Source organism: Thamnophis sirtalis, unplaced genomic scaffold (genome assembly GCF_051295495.1).
Source record: "Thamnophis sirtalis isolate CommonGarterSnake01/CBP01778 unplaced genomic scaffold, rThaSir2_p1.2 scaffold_10, whole genome shotgun sequence".
NCBI lineage: Eukaryota > Metazoa > Chordata > Lepidosauria > Squamata > Natricidae > Thamnophis > Thamnophis sirtalis.
In genome coordinates, this window is record NW_028261390.1 from 62,137,224 (window position 1) to 62,158,991 (window position 21,768).

General features: G+C 44.3%; 1 protein-coding gene across 1 annotated transcript in view; it reads left to right on the top strand.

The window, feature by feature from the left end:
- Positions 1 to 3,013: 3,013 nt before the first annotated feature.
- AASDH (aminoadipate-semialdehyde dehydrogenase) overlaps positions 3,014 to 21,768 on the top strand; it is a 36,866-nt gene continuing 18,111 nt past the window's right edge. Inside the window, exons 1-7 of the mRNA XM_087724700.1 lie at positions 3,014 to 3,337; positions 5,833 to 6,076; positions 12,026 to 12,146; positions 14,712 to 15,019; positions 16,234 to 16,426; positions 17,922 to 18,163; positions 19,374 to 19,480. Of these exons, the coding sequence (XP_087580826.1) occupies positions 5,847 to 6,076; positions 12,026 to 12,146; positions 14,712 to 15,019; positions 16,234 to 16,426; positions 17,922 to 18,163; positions 19,374 to 19,480 (1,201 nt within the window). The 5' untranslated portion in view covers positions 3,014 to 3,337; positions 5,833 to 5,846. The remainder of the gene's footprint in view (positions 3,338 to 5,832; positions 6,077 to 12,025; positions 12,147 to 14,711; positions 15,020 to 16,233; positions 16,427 to 17,921; positions 18,164 to 19,373; positions 19,481 to 21,768) is intronic.

The window sequence follows — 21,768 nt, forward strand, 5'->3', positions numbered from 1 at the left end:
TAAGCGGTTGACCGACAAATGCACGCTCGACAAAAGCGCGCCGACAAAACCGCGGGGAGAAAAGCGTGAGTTCGAAATTGCGCCAACGAATGACCACAGAAGCCCGCCGACAACAGCACGCCGACAGAAGCGCGCTCTAATCCTAACACTAAAGATAACCCTAAACCTAACCCTAACCCTAAACCTTACCCTTACCTTAACCCTAATCGCGCTTCTGTCGGCACGCCTTTGTGGGCGCGCTGTCGACGTCACGGTTTTATCACCGCGGTTTTGTCAGCGCGCTGTTGACGGGCGCGCATTTGTCGGGTCACGCTCTTAAGCAATGCATGAGCCCTGCACTGAGAAGGGATCTATAAGCCAAACTTGCCAAATTATTTCATTGGGGGGGGGGGAGTTAGAGTAGAAGGGGTTCATCAGTGTTTCCTTTATTGCACTTTGCAATGCTGCAATCTCTCAACTTTACTGTCCCACGATTCATTTAACATCCCCGGAGCTCATCACTAGGTCCAGAGTGAAGGAAGAGAATCACGGGGAATCCTAGAGAATGATAGAACCAGTCTGCTCCCGAAATCCCCCCTTCAATTAAATACATGTTGAATAAAAAGAATAAGGGTTTGTTTTTATTCACAATGGATGACTCCTTGTATTAATTTCCGACATATTTTCTAAAAATTCTAGAGGTGTGACATTTTAATTCTTAAAAAATATAAGATCAAACTTTTTTTTTTTTTTTTTAAGAATGCTGGCCTCCCAATCAGAGAGGCACCAACAATGGAAACTTGTAATTAAAATCCCTTTTGGGTCATTTAGACTTCGATTATCTTTATCAGCATACATTAAAACGAAATTTGGTTGCATATAGCTCTCAAAAGGTCACGCCCTCCAATATACACTACGTAAACAGTAAATAAATACATACAAAAGTATGCATATACCCACATATATGACACAAGAGAAATAATGCAGCCTAGTTTGGATCAGGGGTGGGTTCCTGCCAGTTCTAAGCTCTTCTATAGAAGAGGTTCCACAAATCTACAGTGCCGTTTAGAACCGGTTCCAGCTCCCTCCCCCCGTCCGTCCGTCCGCACATCATCAAGTTAAAAAGCGAGAGGAGGAATTCTGGGAGTTGAAGTCCACAAGTCTTAAAGCTGTCAAGTTTGAACACCCCTGGGGTTTTTTTTTCTAAAGTTTTATAGGTGCAAGGGTCTTGTAACTTGACAGCTTTAAGACTTGTACACTTCAATGCCAGAGTTCCTGAGCCAACATGACTGGAGGAGGAATTCTGGGAGTTGAAGTCCACAAGTCTTAAAGCTGTCAAGTTTGAACACCCCTGGGGTTTTTTTTCTAAAGGGTGCAAGGCTCTTGTAACTTGACAGCTTTAAGACTTGCGTGCTTCAAATGCCAGCGTTTCTGAGCCAACATTTTGGTTGCTAAGCAAGAGTGTTGTTAAGTGAGTTTCACCACATTTTACAACTTGGCCACATCCACCCAGTCACATGACTGCCAAGCCACTCCCACCCGGTCACATGGCTGGCAAGCCACTCCCACCCGGTCACATGGCCGGCAAGCCACTCCCACAAAGCAGGCCACACCTACAGAAGAGGTTCTAAAAAAATTTGAAACCCAGCACTGGACTTTGGATGTATACATGCACACAGCGAGAAAAATGAATCTTGCAAATTTACCAGATGGCATAAGGGACAAAGCTGTTACAGAATCTGGTAGTGCTAGAAATAATTAGAAACCTCGTCCCAGAGGGGAGCAATAGAAACAGACTGTGAAGTGGGTGTGCGGGGTCTCTAATAATGCTTTTGAGTTCTAAGCACACGGCGCTTATAAGCCATAGCCTGAATAACGGGAAAGGAGCTTCCTATGCTCTTCTCAGTTATCCTTACCATTCTCTGTATGGACTTTCTACCTGAGGCACTGCTGGGACCAAACTAAACAGTGATGCAGTTTGCTACAACACTCTCAGTCATGCTTCTCTAAAAAGTGGCTAGGGTACAGTAGATAAAATAGGAATAGAATAGAATATGGAAGGGACCTTGAAGGTCTTCTAGTCCAATCCTCTGTTCAAGGAGGAGACTCTATACCAGTGTTTCTCAACCTTGGCTACTTGAAGATGTCTGGACTTCAACTCCCAGAATTCCCCAGCCAGCGAATGCTGGCTGGGGAATTCTGGGAGTTGAAGTCCAGACATCTTCAAGTTGCCAAGGTTGAAAAACACTGCACCATTTCAGATAAAATGGCTGCCCAGTCTCTTTTTAAAAACCTCCATTGATGGAGCACCCACCATTTCTGGTGGCAAGCTGTTCCCCTGCCTAATTGGCCTCACTGTCGGGAAATTTCTCCTTCCTTGCAGGTTGCTTCTCTCCTTGGTTTGTTTCCAACCATTCTTTCTGGTCCTGCCCTCCGGGGCTTTGGAAAATCATTTGACAACCATTACCCACCACCACCACCCCGCCAGCCCCCCCCCCCTACGGTTCTACCTCTTCTTTGCAGCAGGCCCTTCCAATAGAAAGAGCTGCTCTTCTCATCCCACGCAAGGAAAGGCAGAGGCAAATTGAGCCGAGGTGGGCGCAGTGGTTAAATTCAGCACTGCAGTTCAGCAGTTTGGCTGTTCAAATCCCACCAGGCTCAAGGTTGACTCAGCCTTCCATCCTTCCGAGGTGGGCAAAATGAGGACCCGGATTGTTGTTGGGGGCAATATGCTGACTCTGTCAACCGCTTAGAGAGGGCTGAAAGCCCTATGAAGCGCTATATAAGCCTAAGCCTAACGATTGCATCCTGCCTCCCTATCATCTCCTGCGTGAGCAGGGGGTTGGGCTAGATGACCTCCAAGGGTCCCTTCCGACTCTGTTACTCTTGTCTTCCAAAATGCAGCGGGCAAGGCAAATCTTGCCTTGGAAGCGATTGGAGACAGACTCTGTTCAGGTAAGCAGCCGGCCAGCCAGCCGAGGGTAGCCCGGCTCCTCCTTCGCCTCCTCCCCTTTTTGGCTTCGTCGTCCCTTCTTCCGCCCTGCGCGGTAGGGTAGAAAGGAAAGGCTGGACGCGACGGCTGCCGGGAGAGGTTTTCTGCCGGGAAAAAGGAGGAGGAGGAGGAGGAGGCTCCCGCGGGGCAAATTGCACCCTGCTGCCCCCGTTCCTTTCTCCAGCGGGCTCCTCGTCCCCGCAGGCTTCCCCCGCCGGCCTCTCGCTGCAAGAAGCGGGCCAGAAGTTGCTCTTTTTTAAGGCCTCGGTTTCCCCAAGGACGTTTTCTGCGCTTGCAGAAATTCAGCGGCCTCTCGGACTTGATTCGTGCCTTAGGTGGGAAGTTGAAAAAGCATGCCGGAGGAAGGTACGAGAGGGAGAGGGAGAGGGAGGGAGGGAGAGAGAGAGGAGGGAGAGGGAGGGAGGGAGTGGGAGAGAGAGAGAGAGAGTGGGGGAGAGAGAGAGAGAGAGGGAGGGAGAGGGAGGGAGTGGGAGAGAGAGAGAGAGAGTGGGGGAGAGAGAGAGAGAGAGACAGTGTGTTGTGTCTCCCACCCTCTTCCCAAGAGGACTTTAATGCAGGGGTGGGGAACGGTGGCCCCTTTAATTAATTTGTTTATTTATTTTTTATTTTATTTATTTGCTTGTTTTGTCAAGTGTGCGCAAGATAATAGATATAAGTATATGCAAGATTATGAGTATTAAAGAATGATTAAATAAAAAGATTAAAGAGTGCAGAGAAGAGCAGCAAAGATGATTTGGGGACTGGAGGCTAAAACATATGAAGAACGGTTGCAAGAACTGGGTATGTCTACTATTATCTTACGCACACTGTCAAGTGTGCGTAAAATAATAGATAGCAATAGCAGTTAGACTTATATACCGCTTCATAGGGCTTTCAGCCCTCTCTAAGCGGTTTACAGAGTCAGCATATCGCCCCCACAATCCGGGTCCTCATTTCACCCACCTCGGAAGGATGGAAGGCTGAGTCAACCTTGAGCGGGTGAGATTAGAACCACTGAACTGCAGATAACAGTCAGCTGAAGTGGCCTGCAGTACTGCACCCTAACCACTGCACCACCTTGGCTCAAAGTATATAAGTATATGCAAGATTATGAGTATTAAAGAATGATTAAATAAAAAGATTAAAGAGTGCAGAGAAGAGCAGCAAAGGTGATTTGGGGACTGGAGGCTAAAACATATGAAGAACGGTTGCAAGAACTGGGTATGTCTACTATTACGCACACTGTGAAGTGTGCGTAAAATAATAGATATAAGTATATGCAAGATTATGAGTATTAAAGAGTGATTAAAAGTATTAAAGAGTGAAGAGAAGAGCAGCAAAGATGATTTGGGGACTGGAGGCTAAAACATATGAAGAACGGTTGCAAGAACTGGGTATGTCTACTATTACGCACACTGTGAAGTGTGCGTAAAATAATAGATATAAGTATATGCAAGATTATGAGTATTAAAGAGTGATTAAAAGTATTAAAGAGTGCAGAGAAGAGCAGCAAAGATGATTTGGGGACTGGAGGCTAAAACATCAAGAACGGTTGCAAGAACTGGGTATGTCTACTATTATCTTACGCACACTGTTAAGTGTGCGTAAAATAATAGATATAAGTATATAAAAGATTATGAGTATTAAAGAGTGATTTAAAAAAGATTAAAGAGTGCAGAGAAGAGCAGCAAAGATGATTTGGGGACTGGAGGCTAAAACATATGAAGAATGGTTGCAGGAACTGGGTATGTCTAGTTTAATGAAAAGAAGGACTAGGGGAGACATGATAGCAGTCTTTCAATATCTCAGGGGTTGCCACAAAGAAGAAAGAGTCAAGCTATTCTCAAAGCACCTGAAGGTAGGACAAGAAGCAATGGGTGGAAACTAATCAAGGAGAGAAGCAACTTAGAACTAAGGAGAAATTTCCTGACAGTTACAACAATGAATCAGTGGAACAGTTTTCCTCCAGAAGTTGTGAATGCCCCAACACTGGAAGTCTTTAAGAAGATGTTGGCTAGCCATTTGTCTGAAGTGGTGTAGGGTTTTCTGCCTAGGCAAGGGGTTGGACTAGAAGACCTCTAAGGTCCCTTACAACTCTGTTATTCTATTCTTTCTATTCTAGAATACATGAAAGGGAGGCGAATAAAAGGGAACATTAGGACAGGGACAGTAGGCAGGTTGGTGCGTTTATGCCTGCCCCTTACAGACCTCTTAGGAATGGGGTGAAGTCAACAGTAGACAGTCTAAGGTAGTGTTTCTCAACCTTGGCCACTTGAAGATGTCTGGACTTCAACTCCCAGAATTCCCCAGCCAGCAAGTCAAGCAAGTAGTCCTTGACTTACAACCATTTGTTTAGTGACCAAAGTTACAACGGCACGGAAAAAGTGAATTATGATCATTTTTCACACTTACAACTGTTTCAACACCCCCTGTGGCCACATGATCCAAATTCCAATGCTTGGCAACTGGTTCATATTTATGATCGCAGTGTCCCAGGATCATCTGATCACCTTTTGTGATCTTCTGAAAGGCAAAGTCAATGGGGAAGCCAGCTTCACTTAACAACCGATTTACCAACTAACAACTGCTATGACTCACCTAACAACTTTGCTAAGAAAGGTTGTAAAACAGGGCAAACTTACTTAACAACTGTCTTACTTACCAACATAAATTTTGGGCTCAATGGTAATAATAATAAGTCAAGGACTACCTGTGCAGTAAGATAAAATGAAATATACTAAGATAAGGAATTCTGGGAGTTGAAGTCCACAGGACTTAAAGTCGCCAAGGTTGAGTGACACTGCACTAGACTAAATTGGCTCTCAATTAATTGATTGGGTTTCATTTTTTCCCTTTTGCAGGATAAATATTGAGAATGACTCTGCATGAGATGGTTCAGACTGCGGCCAGATTATATCCCGAAAGAAGAGCTGTGTGCTTTGATGCGTGCAACTCTCAGATTCCAGTTTACTACAAGTATAAGACAGTTATGCGCCTTGCTACAGAGCTTACAGACTTCCTGAGGAAACATTGCAACCTTACTGAAAATTTGGAAATCGGTCTCTACTGTTATCCGGGGATAAACCTACCTTCTTGGATTCTAGGGTAAAGCATTTATATAAATTGGTTAACATAAAGGCAGGACATGCTATTATCACCTCATTATCATCATTTTTAAAGTATTTATTTGTATAGTATGTCCTATTTAATTTACGTCCTACAATTTTACCATGTTTACCTGAAAATAAGACATGTCATGATACTAAGCCCAATCGGGCTTTTCAGTGCATGCGCTAAAATAAGCCCCCTTTTGAAAATTAGCCCCCCCCCAAACTAAAACGCATGTGCAGCTAGTCCCCGCCATTTTCTCTAATTGCTTTCCACACAAACGAGGAGGCGGGGAAGGGGGGGGAGACATTCCCCATGCACCCCACATGCCATTACCGTACCTAACAGTAATGCTGATGGCCGCGGAAAAAGTGGCTGCAGCAAAAAGAAGACTTGCCACAAAAAGACCGGCTGCCGCGCCTCGCGCCCCACTCCTTACCGCTAACGCTGATGGCTGCACAAAAAGAGCGGCTTCAGCAAAAATAGCATCCGTTGTGCCTTGCGCCTCACTCCTTACCAGTAACGCAAAAAACGCATGCTGCACCTCGCGCCCCACTCCTTACCGCTAACGCTGATAGCCATGGAAAAAGAACACCTGCCGCAAAAAGAGCGCCTACAAACCTCCTCACACCACCTCCTTACCGGTAATGCTGATGGTCGCGCAAAAAGAGCGCCCACTGCAAAAAGAGTGCCCATCGCGCTTCGCGTCCCCTCCTTACTGGTAATGCTGATGGTCAGGCAAAAATAGCGCCCGCCGCGCCTCGTGCCCCTTACTGGTACCTACCACTGCAAAAGTGAGAGAGAAAATGGGGAGAAAGAAAGAAGAAAGAAAATGGAAAAAGTGAGAGGAAAAGAGAAACACAAACAAGAGGGAGAATGGGAGGAAAGGAAAGAAAGAAAAAGAAGGCAAGGGAGAGTGAGAGGAAAATTTATTTATTTGTTTGTTTGTTTGTTTGTTTGTCTTGTATGCCACCCACTCCCGGAGGACTCCGGGCGGCTCACAAAAGACAAGGGAAAGGGGGGAACGAGACAAAGGCAACATATTAAAAACAAAACCAACATTCACAATTTCCATGGAGGTAGATGTTTCTCAGACCCCCCCAGCCTGCGGGAGCAGCCAGGACTTGGTGGCTTTGCGGAAGGCCGGGAGGGTAGTAAGGGTCCGGATCTCAACAGGGAGTTCGTTCCAGAGGGCCGGAGCTGCAACAGAGAAGGCCCTCCCCCGGGGAGAAACAGAAACGAGAGGGAGAATGGGAGGAAAGGAAAGAAAGAAAAAGAAAGCAAGGGAGAGGGAGAGGAAAAGAGAGAGACAGAAATGAGAAGGAAAATGGGAGGAAAGGAAAGAAAGAAAAAGCAAGAGAGAGTGAGGAAAAAAGAGAGAGAGACAGAAATGAGAGGGAGGGAAAGAGAGATCCATTTCCCACACAGGGAAACCACAATGCCAAATCCCAACCACCACACCACCAGGGTTTTGGATTAATGAATTTAATGATCTAAAATGACTTTTATTTGGACCCCCAGACAAGAGGGGAGAATGGGGCGAGAGAAAGGAAAGAAAGAAAGAAAAAGAAAGGAAGGGAGAGGAAAAAGAGAGAGAAACAGAAATGAGAGGGGGGGAGGCAAAGAGAGACCCATTTGCCACACACAGGGAAACCACAATCACAAACCCTGACCCCCACACACAGCGAAACCACAATGCCAAAACCCAACCACCATACCCCCAGGGTTATGGGGTACTGGATTTAATTATCTAAAACGGCTTTTATTTTGACCCCCCAGACAAGATGAGTTCAAAAAGAAAGAGCTACTCTGTGGAATTCAAGAAAGGAATCGTGGAGGATTCTCGGGGCAAGAATCTGGCAGCCTTCTGCAAAGAGAAGATGTTGGATCTCCGTATGGTCCGAAAATGGAGAGTAGAGTACGACAACCTCCGCCAACAGGTGCAGGAGGGAAATGGCAAGAAGCGCAAGTGTGGATCAGGTCGGCAACCGCTATTCCCTGAACTTGAAGACGGCGTCTCTGAATGGATCGCTGACAGGAGAGCAAAGGCTTTGGTTGTGCGCAGGGCCGATATTCAAGCATTTGCCCTTGAAATGGCACCACAGTTACAAATTCCCCGGGAACAATTCAAAGCCTCCACGCACTGGCTGGATAGCTTCCTTCAGCGACACGAACTGTCTCTGAGGAGATCCACCTCACTGTTCAAGCTGGAAGATGGCGAACTTGTCAAACGGGCCCTTGCGTTCAAGTCGTCCGTTGATGGGATTGACTTTGCCAAGTACCAGCTATCGAACATTATCGCCATGGATGAAACAGCCGTCTTCATGGGCCAAGGGTCTCAAACCCCCATGGACCAGAGCGGTGCCACATCCGTCCCTATTCCCTCCACGGGATACGACAGTGCACGTCTGACGTGCATATTGGCCATTCGGATGGACGGAACCAAAGTCACACCGCTATTGATAAACAAGGGAAAGAAGAACAAAATCGAAATGGTTTCAGGGATTTACACCCTTGAAACCGAAAAGGCCTGGTGCAGCCAAGCAGCCATCAGGAAGTGGGTGGAGCTAATGCTCCCGCTTGTTGGGAGAGCTGGTCAAAGAGGCATGGTGGTGTGGGATTCCGCCAGCACTCACCGTGCCAAGGATATGAAAAGGTTTCTTGCCCAACGCAGGATCGATCAAATAATGATTCCTGCAGGAATGACTGGCTATCTGCAGACACTGGATATCGGTATTAATAAGGCTTTTAGGGAACATCTCCACGTCCAAATAAATCAATACATTGAACACCGAATGATAAGAAACCAACGAGGGAATTTTGTGAAGCCCGGCCTGACAGATCTTGCGAATTGGGTTAAAAATGCATGGGACAAAATCGGTGACGATTGTGTCGCGAATGCAATAAGAGCAGGGTACATGGACAGGAGGTACTCCTTTAAGGAGACTGCTATTGCTAAGCATGAACGATTGGGACCCATGGTGTTGAACAAATTGGACTCGCGAGAAACACAGAATGCAATTCAGGATGTGGACAGTTTGGATGATGTTATAGAAGAAGATGACATGACTACCATATTGGAATAAATTGTTGCGTTTGAAAACATTGTTGCGTTTGAAAATATTGTTGGGTTTGAATAAATTGATTGTTGTACCATACATGAGTATTGTGGTTTGCCTGTGTGGGTTCCACCACAAAACCGCGCTCGACTAAACCGCGTCCGACTAAACCGCGTAGCTGACGTCATTAACAGGGCGACAACAGCGCGGAGACAGAAGCACGCTGTAACCCTAAACCTAAAATTAACACCTAAACCTAAACCTAACCCCCCTAAACCTAAACCTAAACCTAACCCTAAACCTAACCCTTACCTTAACTTGAATCGGCTTGCTTTCAAAGCGCTATTTAAAGCGCCCTTCTTTCTCTGCGCTGGCTGTTGTCGCCCTGTTGATGACGTCAGCGACGCGGTTTAATCAGGCGCAGCTTAGGCGAGTGCGGTTTTGACGGGTCACGCCTGTGGGGGTTCAAGGTTTGCAATTGGGATTTCCCTGTGTGTGGCAAATGGGTCTCTCGTTCCCTCCCTCTCATTTCTGTTTCTCTTTTTCCTCTCCCTTCCTCCCCCTCTCTCTCTCTCTCCCTCCCTTTCCTTTCTCTTGCCCCATTCTCCCCTCTTGTCTGGGGATCAAAATAAAAATCATTTTAGATCATTAAATACATTAATCCAAAACCCTGGGGTATGGTGGTTTGGCTTTGGCATTGTGGTTTCCCTGCCTGTGGGTGCAGGGTTTCCAATTGTGGTTTCCCTGTGTGGGGGGAAATGCATCTCTCTTTCCCTCCCTCTCATTTCTGTTTCTCTTTTTCCTCTCACTTTCCCTTGCTTTCTTTTTCTTTTCCTTTCTCTCTCCCCATTCTTTCTCTCATTTGTTTCGAGTCTCACAAAGACTCATTTCTGGCATCTTTTGAGAGTGGGTGGAGATACTGCTCCGCTTGCCATTTCTTCTCCCCCCTCGCCAGGCATGGCAGGACTTCCTGTGTGTCTCGTGGCCTGGCCCGCCCCACCCCATGCCCCGCTCCACCCCACCCCCAAATTGCGCCCGGCACGAGACACACGTCTTATCAGACACTCGCAGCTCCCTTGCGTCTCTGGACAACTGCGATGAATGTGACAGCTCCCAGTGTCCAGTAAGATGCGTGTCTCACGCTGGGGCGCAATTTAGGGGGTGGCAGGCGGAGTGTGGGATGGGGTGGGGTGGGCCGCAAGACACGCGTCTTACCAGACATTGACAGTTCCGTCTTGTCTCTCGGCTGGTCTGTGCAGGGAAACACCTTGCATAATAAAGAAAAACTTATTGCAAATGCAAGTAATTAACAACTACTCGAACTCACGAGAAGTTCTTTCTTTCCCATGCAAGATGTTTCCCTGCACAGACCGGCCGAGAGACACAACGGAACTGTCAATGTCTGGTAAGACGCATGTCTTGCGGCCCACCCCATCCCCCACCCCGCCTGCCACCCCCCAAATTGCGCCCCAGCGCGAGACACGCATCTTACTGGACATTGGGAGCTCTGTCACATTCATCGCTGTTGTGTCCAGGGAAACATGTAAAAAACTTCGCGAGTTCGAGAAGTTTGATTAAACTCGCGAGAAGTTTTTTTACAATGTGTTTCCCTGGACACAACGGCAAGGAACGCGACGGAATTGGAAAGGTAAGATGCACTTCTCGTCTGGCCACCTGCCATAAATTCCAAAAATGAGTCTTTGTAAGACTTGCTGTGCTGCCGCCTTGTGGAGTAGGACTCTGCAAGGCTTTTGTACCGTTACATGCATGAACGGCAGCACTGCCGTGAGGTTTGACATACTGGTGCGAGTAGCTGAATGCCAGCTGCGCCGGTACGGTGAAGCTTGCGACAGTGTTACAGTTCGTGTGTGCAATAGCACAAGCAGCCTTGCAGAGTTCTGTTCCATGAGGCAATGGCAGCAGGACATGTCAGCGCAGTGCTGGCCAGCCGTTCAGCCAGCATGAAGAACAGGGAGGGGATGTGACGGCGGCAATGGGATATCCAGTCTCATGCTCGCCACCTCCTGTACTCCCAAAATAATAAGCCCCCATGATAATAAGGCCAAACCAGCGGTGGGTTGCAGGCGGTACGCACCAGTACGGGCGTACCGGTGCCTGCCCGGAGCACTGAGTACCATTCCGGTACGGAGCTCTGGAGGGCCCGCCCGCCCGAGCTCCTTACCTGTATTTCAGCTTTTTGGCGCATGCGCACGGAGCGCATGGCACAGGTGCAACATAGCTGGAGCATCATGGAGATGTCGCAAGAGGTAAGGATGAATGCGCACACTGCGTGCATGTGCGCGTGGGCTGCATGCATTCATATGGTGGAAGCCGGGCACCGTTGCAACCATACTGGTTGCAATGGATTCCGAAACCCACCACTGGGCCAAATCCTTCTGGGGGTAAAAAAATAAGACCCTGTCTTGTTTTCAGGGAAACATGGTAGTAATGTCTTAATTTTTAATAGGATACAAGATGCTGGCATAAATATGTGTAGAATCTAACTTTTTTGCTTCAACAACTTAAGCCACTAGATGGAGTAAGACATATAGAAATAAATCCCTTTAATTTTTAAAACCTTGGCATTTCACTATAGGAACTTATGTAGTTAGGCTGCACTCATACATTAATTGTATCCAATATCCTGTAAAACAGAGGTGGCGAACTATGGTCCTTTTATGACTTATGGATTCAACCCCCCAAATTCCTGAGCCCAGCGTGAAAGTTCCCAGGAGTTCTGGGAGTTGAAGTCCACACTATCAAGAGGCCATAGTTCCCCACACCGGCTGTGAAATATAAAAGTACATGGAAAACCATAGAGAGCCTTCTCTATGGTTGGTAAGGACCCTCTGTGAATTTTTAAGAATAGCTTGCTTCATTCTGCTAGACTTCTGCAGGTACCTGCTGCGTATTCTCCCATCGATCCAGATGCCTTGTCCAGCCTCTATACTTCCTTCATGAAGACATGTGGTTTCCAATACGTTCTTGTTGAAGAAGATAAAGTTGATGTAAGTGCAACGTTTCCCATTTTTATTTTAATTGGCATATTTAAAATGTAAACAATTATGCAAACCTAGATTAGTTTTATGTTTACAATGAAGTAAACCCATGGGTGTGAAAGTTGGACCATAAGAAAGGCTGAGCGCCAAAGAATTGAGGCCTTTGAACTACATTGCGGGAGAAAACTCATGCGAGTCCCTTGTACTGCAAGGTGATCAAACCGGTCAGTCCTAGAGGAGATCAACCCAGACTGCTCTTTAGAAGGCCAGATCCTGAAGATGAAACTCAAATACTTTGGCCGAGAAGGAAGGACTCATTGGAGACGACCCTAATGCTGGGAAAGATTGAGGGCAAAAGAAGAAGGGGTCGGCAGAGAATGAAGTGGCTGGATGGCGTCACTCAAGTAGTAGGCCTGAACTTAAATGGACTCCAGAGGATGGTAGAGGACAGGAAGACCTGGTGGAACATTGTCCATGGGGTCACGATGGGCCGGACATGACTTCGCAACTAACAACAACAAAACCCATAGAATTTTAAGTAATTATATCCAGTGGTTCCTTGGTACTCAATTGCTTTGAAACTCATCGAATTTGGTACTGAATTCATTTTGATGGAATAATTCTGTCCCAGTACCATTGTTTGTTTGGTATGGTATTCATTGCACAAGCTAGGATCTGTCAGTGTTGGCTGCCTTGTGGCTTATAATATTATTGCTTATGGAGGAAAAATTGGTTGGTATTCATCATTTTTGGTACTCATTGCGCATCCCAGAACTACTAAATATTGAGTACCAAGGTACTACTAGGTACAGTAGTCCTTGAATTACAACCTTATGACTTATATTACTGCTGCTTTTACCTCTAATTCTTCCAAACTTAATTGCTTTCTCCAATGAATTCCCCCGCATGACATGGCCAAAGTAAGTGAGACTCAGTTTTGTAATTTTGCTTTCTAGCTCTTTGGTGTTATGTGCTCCAATAAAGGTAAAGGCTCCCCTCACATATATGTGCTAGTTGTTACCGACTTGAGGGGGCAGTGTTTATCTCTGATTCTAAGCCGAAGAGCCAGCACTGTCCGAAGACGTCTCCGTGGTCATGTGGCCGGCATGACTAAACGCCGAAGGCGCACGGAATGCTGTTATCTTCCCACCAAGATCGGTCCCTATTTTTCTACTTGCATTTTTACATGCTTTCGAACTGTTAGGTTGGCAGAAGCAAAGACAAGTAACGGGAGTTCACTCCTTTATGCGGCGCTAAGGATTCGAACCGCCGAACTGCTGATCTTTCTGATCGACAAGCTCAGCATTTTAGCACCGCATCCAATAGAAAACAATACAAATTCAATGCTCCAGTACTTGCTTTTTTTTTTTAATTGAAAATTTTAAAGAAAGCTTTTACAAATATTTAACTCCATACAGGTTGAATAAGAAAGAGGAGAGAATGCAACCTCGTCCCAATTCTTTCTCTATCTTAAACCAACTGCTTTGAAACACTGAGCAGTCTGTTTTTATTCCATCTAATACTCAATTGTTCTTACAGCTCAGAGTTTACTCATATCTTTAATTCATCACTGCAATTCAAAGGCATCCACGACACAGAAATGAGATTTTCTTCAGGGTGCTCTGTCCCCAATTTGACATATATAACATCGGTATATTTAATATTAATATCTTGATATATCATAGTCCTTCTCTCAAGTAGAAAGATCTCGGTGAACGTTGAGCCTAAAAAGATAATGTCTGTGATTGTTTCATCTTCTTTAGCCAGTATTTGCATTAGTTGATAGAGGTTTTATTTTTTAATATGGAGCAGAAGACCAGTGGTGGGATTCAGTCGGTTCGCATCTATTCAGAAGAACCCATTGGTAACTTCCAACCAATTGTTGGAAGAAATCTCCTTTTGTTTTTTTTCCACTTTACAGGGCTAATCCTGTAAGGAAGGCAGGAAGGAAACATTCTGGTGTTGTTTCTAGCCTCATCTTTATTGCCCTGCTTACAGAAACTGCCTCTCCAGTTAACCCTTATTACATTGTAACAGCTAAGGCAAAGCGCCCATTGACTTGAGTGACCTTGAGTTGGCCACGCCCATCCAGTCACATGACCACCGAGCCCCACCTACCCAGATGGATCTTTAGGGCAGTTAAATTATGAATCCCACCAAGACTGAGATTGTTAATGTTTCTCCCAGAATATTAATTTCAATTCTAATTCTTGTCCAGCATTTCTCGTGAAATATTGGGCACATGAGTTCGATTAAATGCTGACACGTCTACAGTCTTGGTGTGCTGTTTTAGGCCATTTAGTCGTTCCACATTTTGCATTCTTCATTAATCGTCATTTGGATTTTTGCAGCACAAATCTTGCAGCCCTACCATCCCACCCACTGTGGGTTACTAGTTTTTGTCATTTTGGCTTTTTTTTTTTTAAAAAAAAAAAAGCTATATTCCCTTGAAAGGCATCTGATTTGATTAGCTGCTCTAGATTTATTTTGATTGAGTTTATTTGGGGTGACTTTAGACACAGAGAACTAAACATATGAAAGTTCTATTAGAATAAGTTTCCCTTTTCTTTCCAGAAATTCACAACTACCTATGGACACTTGTACAACCAGAATTCTCTTCAAAGGCAAAGAATTGGTTTAATTCTTTTCCAAAGGCAGAGTGGTCTTCCATTGACCAAATATGGAAATGCAGAGAGTAAAAGTTCTGTGGTCGAAAGGGTCCGTCAAGAACAGCAACGTGATGTTACACCACCCAAAGATTTGTTGAATGTCAGAGAGAAACATTCCCTGGCATATATTTTACACACATCTGGAACAACAGGACTCCCCAAAATTGTGAGGGTGCCTCATAAATGCATCGTACCAAATATTCTTCACCTTAGGTAAGTTTTTCCATATACACTTAGTCATATATTTTGATAAGAGGAGGGGTGCCATGGCCTAGAGGTGGAACTCTTGCCTCACAATTGGGAGGGTATGAGTTCAATCCTAGGTGGAGGCAGATATTTCTCTTTCTGGGCACAATGAGAATTTACCGTATTTTTGGAGTATAAGACGCACTGGAGTATAAGATACACCAAGGTTTTGAAGAGGCAATTTTTTTAAAAAAAAGTTTTTGCACATTGCAAACCTCCCAAAAATGGCCCGTTTTTTGCAAAAACGGACCCATTTGTTTTCCAAAAAAGGGCATGAATAGCCTTTAGGAGGCTTATAGAGTGTTTGGTGGGAGCAAAAATGAGCAAAAAATGGCCCGTTTTTCGCGAAAACGGGCCCGGTTTTTGTCAAAAAAAGGGGCATTAGGAAGCTTATAGAGTGCTCCTGGGGGCCCGTTTTTTGCTTGTTTCTGCCCTCCCCAGCCCCCAGGAACTTTCTGAAAGCCCCCTACAAGCTATGCATGGCTATTTGATGAAGGGGGCAGAGTTTCAGTAGGCAAAAAATGTTGTATTCAGTGTATAAGACGCACCCAGATTTTCAGCCTCTTTTTTGAGGGAAAAGGGTGCGTCTTATACTTGGAAAAATACGGTATCTGCTGAACAAAACTCTGCATTGGTGACAGGAAGGGCATCTGGCCATTAAAACGCTCTGCTAGCTCCATTGCCCAGACTCCACCCTGCAAGGGATCGTGGGGTCATTAAATGAAGATGATGATGATATATTTTGATAAGAAGGAAAAGAACAACAATAGCATAAATTGTGTTGGATTTCCAGTTTTTTGCTTTCAATATAATTGGAATGGATCTGACATAAGTTCATAGATCTTGGTTTGCAAGTATTTCGCTCTTAGATTAAAAAAGAAATGTGGAAAGCTATAATATTTGTTGGAAATGAATCTCATTCTGGGTTGACCTCATTATACTTCTCCAAATTTTGGAAGAGCCCCCCCCTCCTCCCAAGACATTCAGGGCTTACAGTTTATGTACTGCTGACCTGAATTAGAGGTGGAATTGGAGCATTTATAACTTGTATTAGCGGGAGAAAGAGTCTTGACTGATTAATTTGGCATATGTGTGATCAGTGTTGCAAGAAATGCAAAACTGCTTGAAATTTCATCTAAATCTAATTTCTCAGAGATGTGTGTTTTTTCTCCTTATTTTAGAGAGATTTTTGAAATTACCCCAGATGATGTGGTGTTTATGGCTTCTCCTTTGAGTTTTGATCCATCAGTCATTGACCTCTTCATTAGTCTGGCGAGTGGCGCATGTTTGCTTATACTACCCACAGTGATTAAAATGATGCCACAGCGGTTATCCAGGGCTCTCTTCCAGCAGCACAGAGTGACCGTATTACAGGTAAGAAACTTGGAGAGTTAATTAAACTATTCACTTGTTTTGTTTGCTTGAGTAAGGAGAAATCTTACCAAGGCTATTTATATTGCACATAGCTGATAACCTGGCGTTGCCCGGTTATTTATTCATCCTAATCCATACATTTGTCCTCCAAAATAATCCCGGACCAAATGTAATTTCTAATGTTGGATTTTCCCCCTTACCAGAGGGAGCCCCCTTGTGGAGTACTGTGAAGCTGTTACCATGGCAACTCTACTGCGCTGTACAGTAGAAGCCATTTTACAGCAGTACAGTAGAATCTATTTTAAGGCACAACAGGCTGTATCTTAGCAGAACACACACCCGGAGAGATGTTAGGGGTGTCTTGTCCTCACAGTATTTGTTTCCAGAGAATAAGTTATCTGTGTACCAAGTTTGGTTGAAATTGCTTGAGACATTCCAGAGTTATACTGGACCATATATATACATACACACACACAGTCAATGGATGGATGGATGGATGGATGGATGGATGGATGGATGGATGAATAGCCCAAGGCTTTCATATGCAGTCTGTAGGAATTTAAAAAATGTGTCAATATATGTAGCATCTTGTTCCCAGATCAGTCTTCTTCCAACTTCATCAGAAGTGCTTCAGTGCTGTTTCAACCATATTAATATAGTATATAGTATATTCCTTGGGGAACTTTTTCAGATTTGGAGCATTTCTGGAATAGATGAGGTTAAACCTCAAATGACGGTGTTTTCTCCAAGAAAGTTCTTACTAACATAACCAAGTTATTGAATAAGTCCCTTTTAGTATTGACTCAAATGACGGGAGATAAGCAATGGCTAGTTCCAGAGTTTCTGCTCAGGAGTGTCTCAGATTGAAAACTATTTCATAGAATAACAGATTTGGAAGGTACCTTGGAGGTCTTCTAGTCCAACCCCCTGCTAGAGCAAGAGACCCTGTACTATTTCAGACAATTTGCTGTCCAGTCTCTTCTTAAAAATCTGCAGTGATGGAGTACATACAACTTCTGAAGGCCAGCCATTCCAGTGATTAACTCTTCTCACAGTTAGGAAATTTCTCCTTCGTATTGAAACACTGCTATCATGTCTCGCCTAGTCCTACTTTTGAGTAGACTAAACATACCCAATTCTTTCAACCCTTCTTCAATGGTTCAGTCTCCAGACCCCTAATCATCTTTCTCTCTCTTCTCTGCACTCTTTTAAGAATCTCAACATCTTTTTTCTTTATATTGTGGTGACCAAAACTGGATGCAGTGTTCTAAGCGGGGTCTTAATAAAACTTTCTAAAGCGATACCAATGCTTCACATGATTTTGATTCTATCCCTCTATTATTGCAGCCGAGGATTGCATTGGGAATGCTGCAATGGTTTTGTGAGTGTGAAAAATGGTTGTCTCTTTTTTCAGTGCTGGTGTAATTCTGAGCGTATACAAACTGTTGTAAAGTCGAGGGCTACTTGTCATAACCTTGAATCTTGCTTTCTTCAGGCTACACCAACCCTTTTGAAAAGATTTGGAGTTGAACATATTAGATCAACCGTGTTGACTGTGGATACCTCCTTGAGAATCTTAGCTCTTGGTGGAGAAGCCTGCCCTGCGCTTAGCGTGTTGAGAAGCTGGAAAGTAAACGGAAACAAAACTCAACTCTTTAATATTTACGGCATTACGGAAGTTTCATGTTGGGCCACATGTTACAGGATTCCTGAGGAGGCTTTTGACATGGATCATCGGTAGGAAAAAGTTCGATTTTTGCTGCCCTTTTGTGCACTTCAGTCAGTGGTGGGTTTCAAAAATTGTTCGAACCTACTCTGTGGGTGTGGCCTCCTTTGTGGGAGTGGCTTGCCACCCATGTGACTGGATGGGAGTGGCTCACCGCCCATGTGACCGGATATGAAGATGCCGACGACACTTGTCAGAACCACCTTAAATTACCTCACACACAGCACTGGCATGCATAAGAATATGAGGTAAACTTGTTTTTTAAAAGGCATCTTTGGTTTGCGTTAAAACAACTTCAACACACGCAATGTTCTGATTGCACCACAAACGCAGTAGTCATCCTTACCTTTCACAGGGGCACTGAGTTTTATAAACATGAGCATGATAGTGTAGAATAATCATATCCAAGGACCAGTGGTGGGTTTCAAAAAAATTTGGAACCTCTTTTGTAGGTGTGGCCTGCTTTCCGGGTCCACTGGTGGAACCTCTTCTAACCGGTTCGGTAGATTTGACGAACCGGTTCTACCGAATAGGTGCGAACTGGTAGGAGCCCACCTCTGACTCAAACATACATGTAGATTGGATAGACGCCTGCAGTGGAATGTTAAGCAAACTACAAATTGTAGTTCATGAATTGTTATTCATGAATAGTAGGCAATTCTTCCTTCTTCCAGTACTGTGCCAACAGTCTTGCTGCTGTTGTTAAATTCAGAATCAAATTGGTCTCTATAACTGTACAGTCTGTAATTATACCTAACAAGAATAACTGAGGAGTAAACTTTATCCTCTTTTTAAAAATATTTTGGATAATCCACCATATTTTTATCCAAAATGCTTTGACCTTTTTACAAGTCTACCATATATAATAATACATAATCTCCAGCATTTAGGTTGCAAGTTCGGGTACATACAAGCTAATTTTTTGGGATCTAAATGCCATCTATAAAACATCTTGTAGAAGTTCTCTCTCAGGTTTTGGGCCTGCGTAAATTTTACGTTTCTTACCCATATCTTTTCCCATGTTTCCATCATTATTGGTTCTTCAAAATTTTGTGCCCGCTTTATCATGCAGTTTTAACTAGTTCTGTTTCAGAATCTATTTCTATCAATATATTATCTAGCCTTTTTAGGTGCATTTGACTTTGATCAGTTCTATACTTATTGTCAGTCCTTGTTTTACATCTCTCTTCCTTCTGCCTGCTCACCCCATCCTTTTTTCAGATTTGATGCTGCTGTACCACTGGGAACACCATTATCTGGAACAGCAGTTGAAGTCAAAGATGCTAAAGGCTTTCTTGTCCAAGAAGGTGAAGGCCAAGTATTTATAGGTAATTTTATTTTTTTGTCATTTTTAATTAAATTAATCATTACTTGGAGATGATTCTAGTAGCCATTGGATTCCAGTGAATAAGGAAGCTATTTTCAGGGCGCTAACATTTTACTTCAAACTTCTAGAGATTCCTGATTAGGTAGCGCGGGAATTAGATTGGCGAGAGTATTAAAATAGCAAGGTTTTTCTTACCTATAGTTAGTAATCGGAATAATTGGCTACAGTCCAGTTATTAGATTGCGGACTTTGAATGAGCTTAAAAGATTTCCCCAAGATAAGCATTTTTTAAAAAAAAAAAACTGGGATTTAAATATTTTGATTTCTGAACATTATAAAATAAAAATGCAATCAAAAGGTTTTAAAAACTGGCATCAGGTTTCAATAATTTGACAAGATGTTTGTTCTCAACCTCATCAATAAGGCAAGGTATTCTGACCCCCTCCTCCGTTCAGTAACGAACGCCGAGACAAGCTTAACTGGAATGTACTTTATTAGCAAGAAACCAAAACCTTGGTGGCTGAAAGCCAAGCATAACAAATAGATAAGGACCTTGGCAGCAACTCAGACAAGCCTTGGCAGCAATCCAGCCTGCCAAGCTAGTGACAAAAGTTCTCCAACTTTTAGTCAATGCGTTGACTTCTGCAAGAGGGGTGTGTGCACAAGCAGTCTTTTTATAGTCTGGAGAGGAGCCTAATGACCACCAGCTGAGTGCAATTACCTCCTGTACTTGCGCAACTGTTCCTGACGCCTATTAGCTCCTCGGTGTCGGGCATCCAGGAACAACTCACTACTGGCATCTGGATCACTCTCCCTTGTCTCCTCCCTACTGGTCAAAGGCTCAGGCGCCTCCTGGTGACCAACCAGCCTCTCTGTGCCCTGCTCGGAGTCGGAACTCTGTCCAGGGTCCTCCACATCCTCCAGAGCCGACTCATAGGGCCCCTCGCTGTCGGAGTCTGGTGGCAGCTCCAACGGCTCCTGCTGGGCCACAACACAAGGTCTATGGTTAATTGGAGTTCAGGTAGTCCTGTTTAGTGACTGTTTGAGGTTACAACGGCACTGAAAAAAGTGACTTACAACTGTTTTTCACACTTACAAGGGTTGCAGCAGCTCCGTGGTCACATGATCGAAATTCAGACGTTTAGCAATTGACTCCAATTTAGAATGATTGCAGTGTCCCAGGTCATGTGATCACTTTATCTGACCTTTTGACAAGCAAAGTCAATGGGGAAGCCAGATTCTCTTAACAACTTTGGCAAGGAAGGTTGTAAAATGGGGCAAAATTTATTTAACAAATGTCTCACTTAGCAACAGAAATTTTGAGCTACCTGTAGTGTGTTTCAAACAACACTTTATTTTGAGCACTACACTTTCTGTAATGCTGTGCACTTATGAATCTGGATTTTCGGAATAATAATGCATCCCCAATTCCCATCGATTTCAGCTAACACAAAGAGTAACTATGAACGGAAGTTTTAACCTAGCGGTGGAAGGTGCTATAATTATTTTGCATCACAGTCAGAAGTGGCTGTCAGCTATCATGCTAAATAATTATAATACGCGCAAGGTTCTAATGTTTCTGCATTTTCTCTTATCTCGCATCAAAATAAACCAATATCAAACCATGGGAAGCGAAATAGGCTTATGAAAAATAATCACAGTTAATGTTTAAGCCCAAGAAGCTACGTTCAACAAAAATAAAAGTAGAGCCTTCCGCATTCTTCATGGTCACCTGACCAGATAGGACAGTGGCAGCGTGCGAGACTGAACTCTTTCTCACGCTGCATGCAGTAGTTCAGTGTGATAAAACTTACCGTATTTTTTGGACTATAAGAAACACTTTTTCCCCCTCCAAAAAAGTGGGTGGAAATGCCTGTGCGTCTTATAGACCGAATGGCGGCCCGTTTTTTGCCTCCCGAACCCTCCACAGGCCCCGTTTTTGCCAAAAACGGCCCCTTTTTGGGCCTTCCGAACCCTCCTTGTATCCCGTTTTTGCCCTTCCCGGCCTCCAGAAGCACTCTGCAAGCCAAAAACGGGCCCGTTTTTCCCAAACGGGGATGCATGGAAGGCTTGCCTTCACAGTGCTTCTGGGAGCGGGGGGGAGGGCGAAAATGGGACGTGCAGAGACCCGAAACTTTTTTTCTTGTTTTCATCCTCTAAATCTAGGTGTGCCTTATAGTCCGAAAAATACGGTAGCTATTAGATGGGCAAGTTAGTTGATCAAGTTTGAAAGACTCTGTGTGTTATTTTCCTGTATCGAGTGAATGGTATGTGGGAATGACTTTGGTA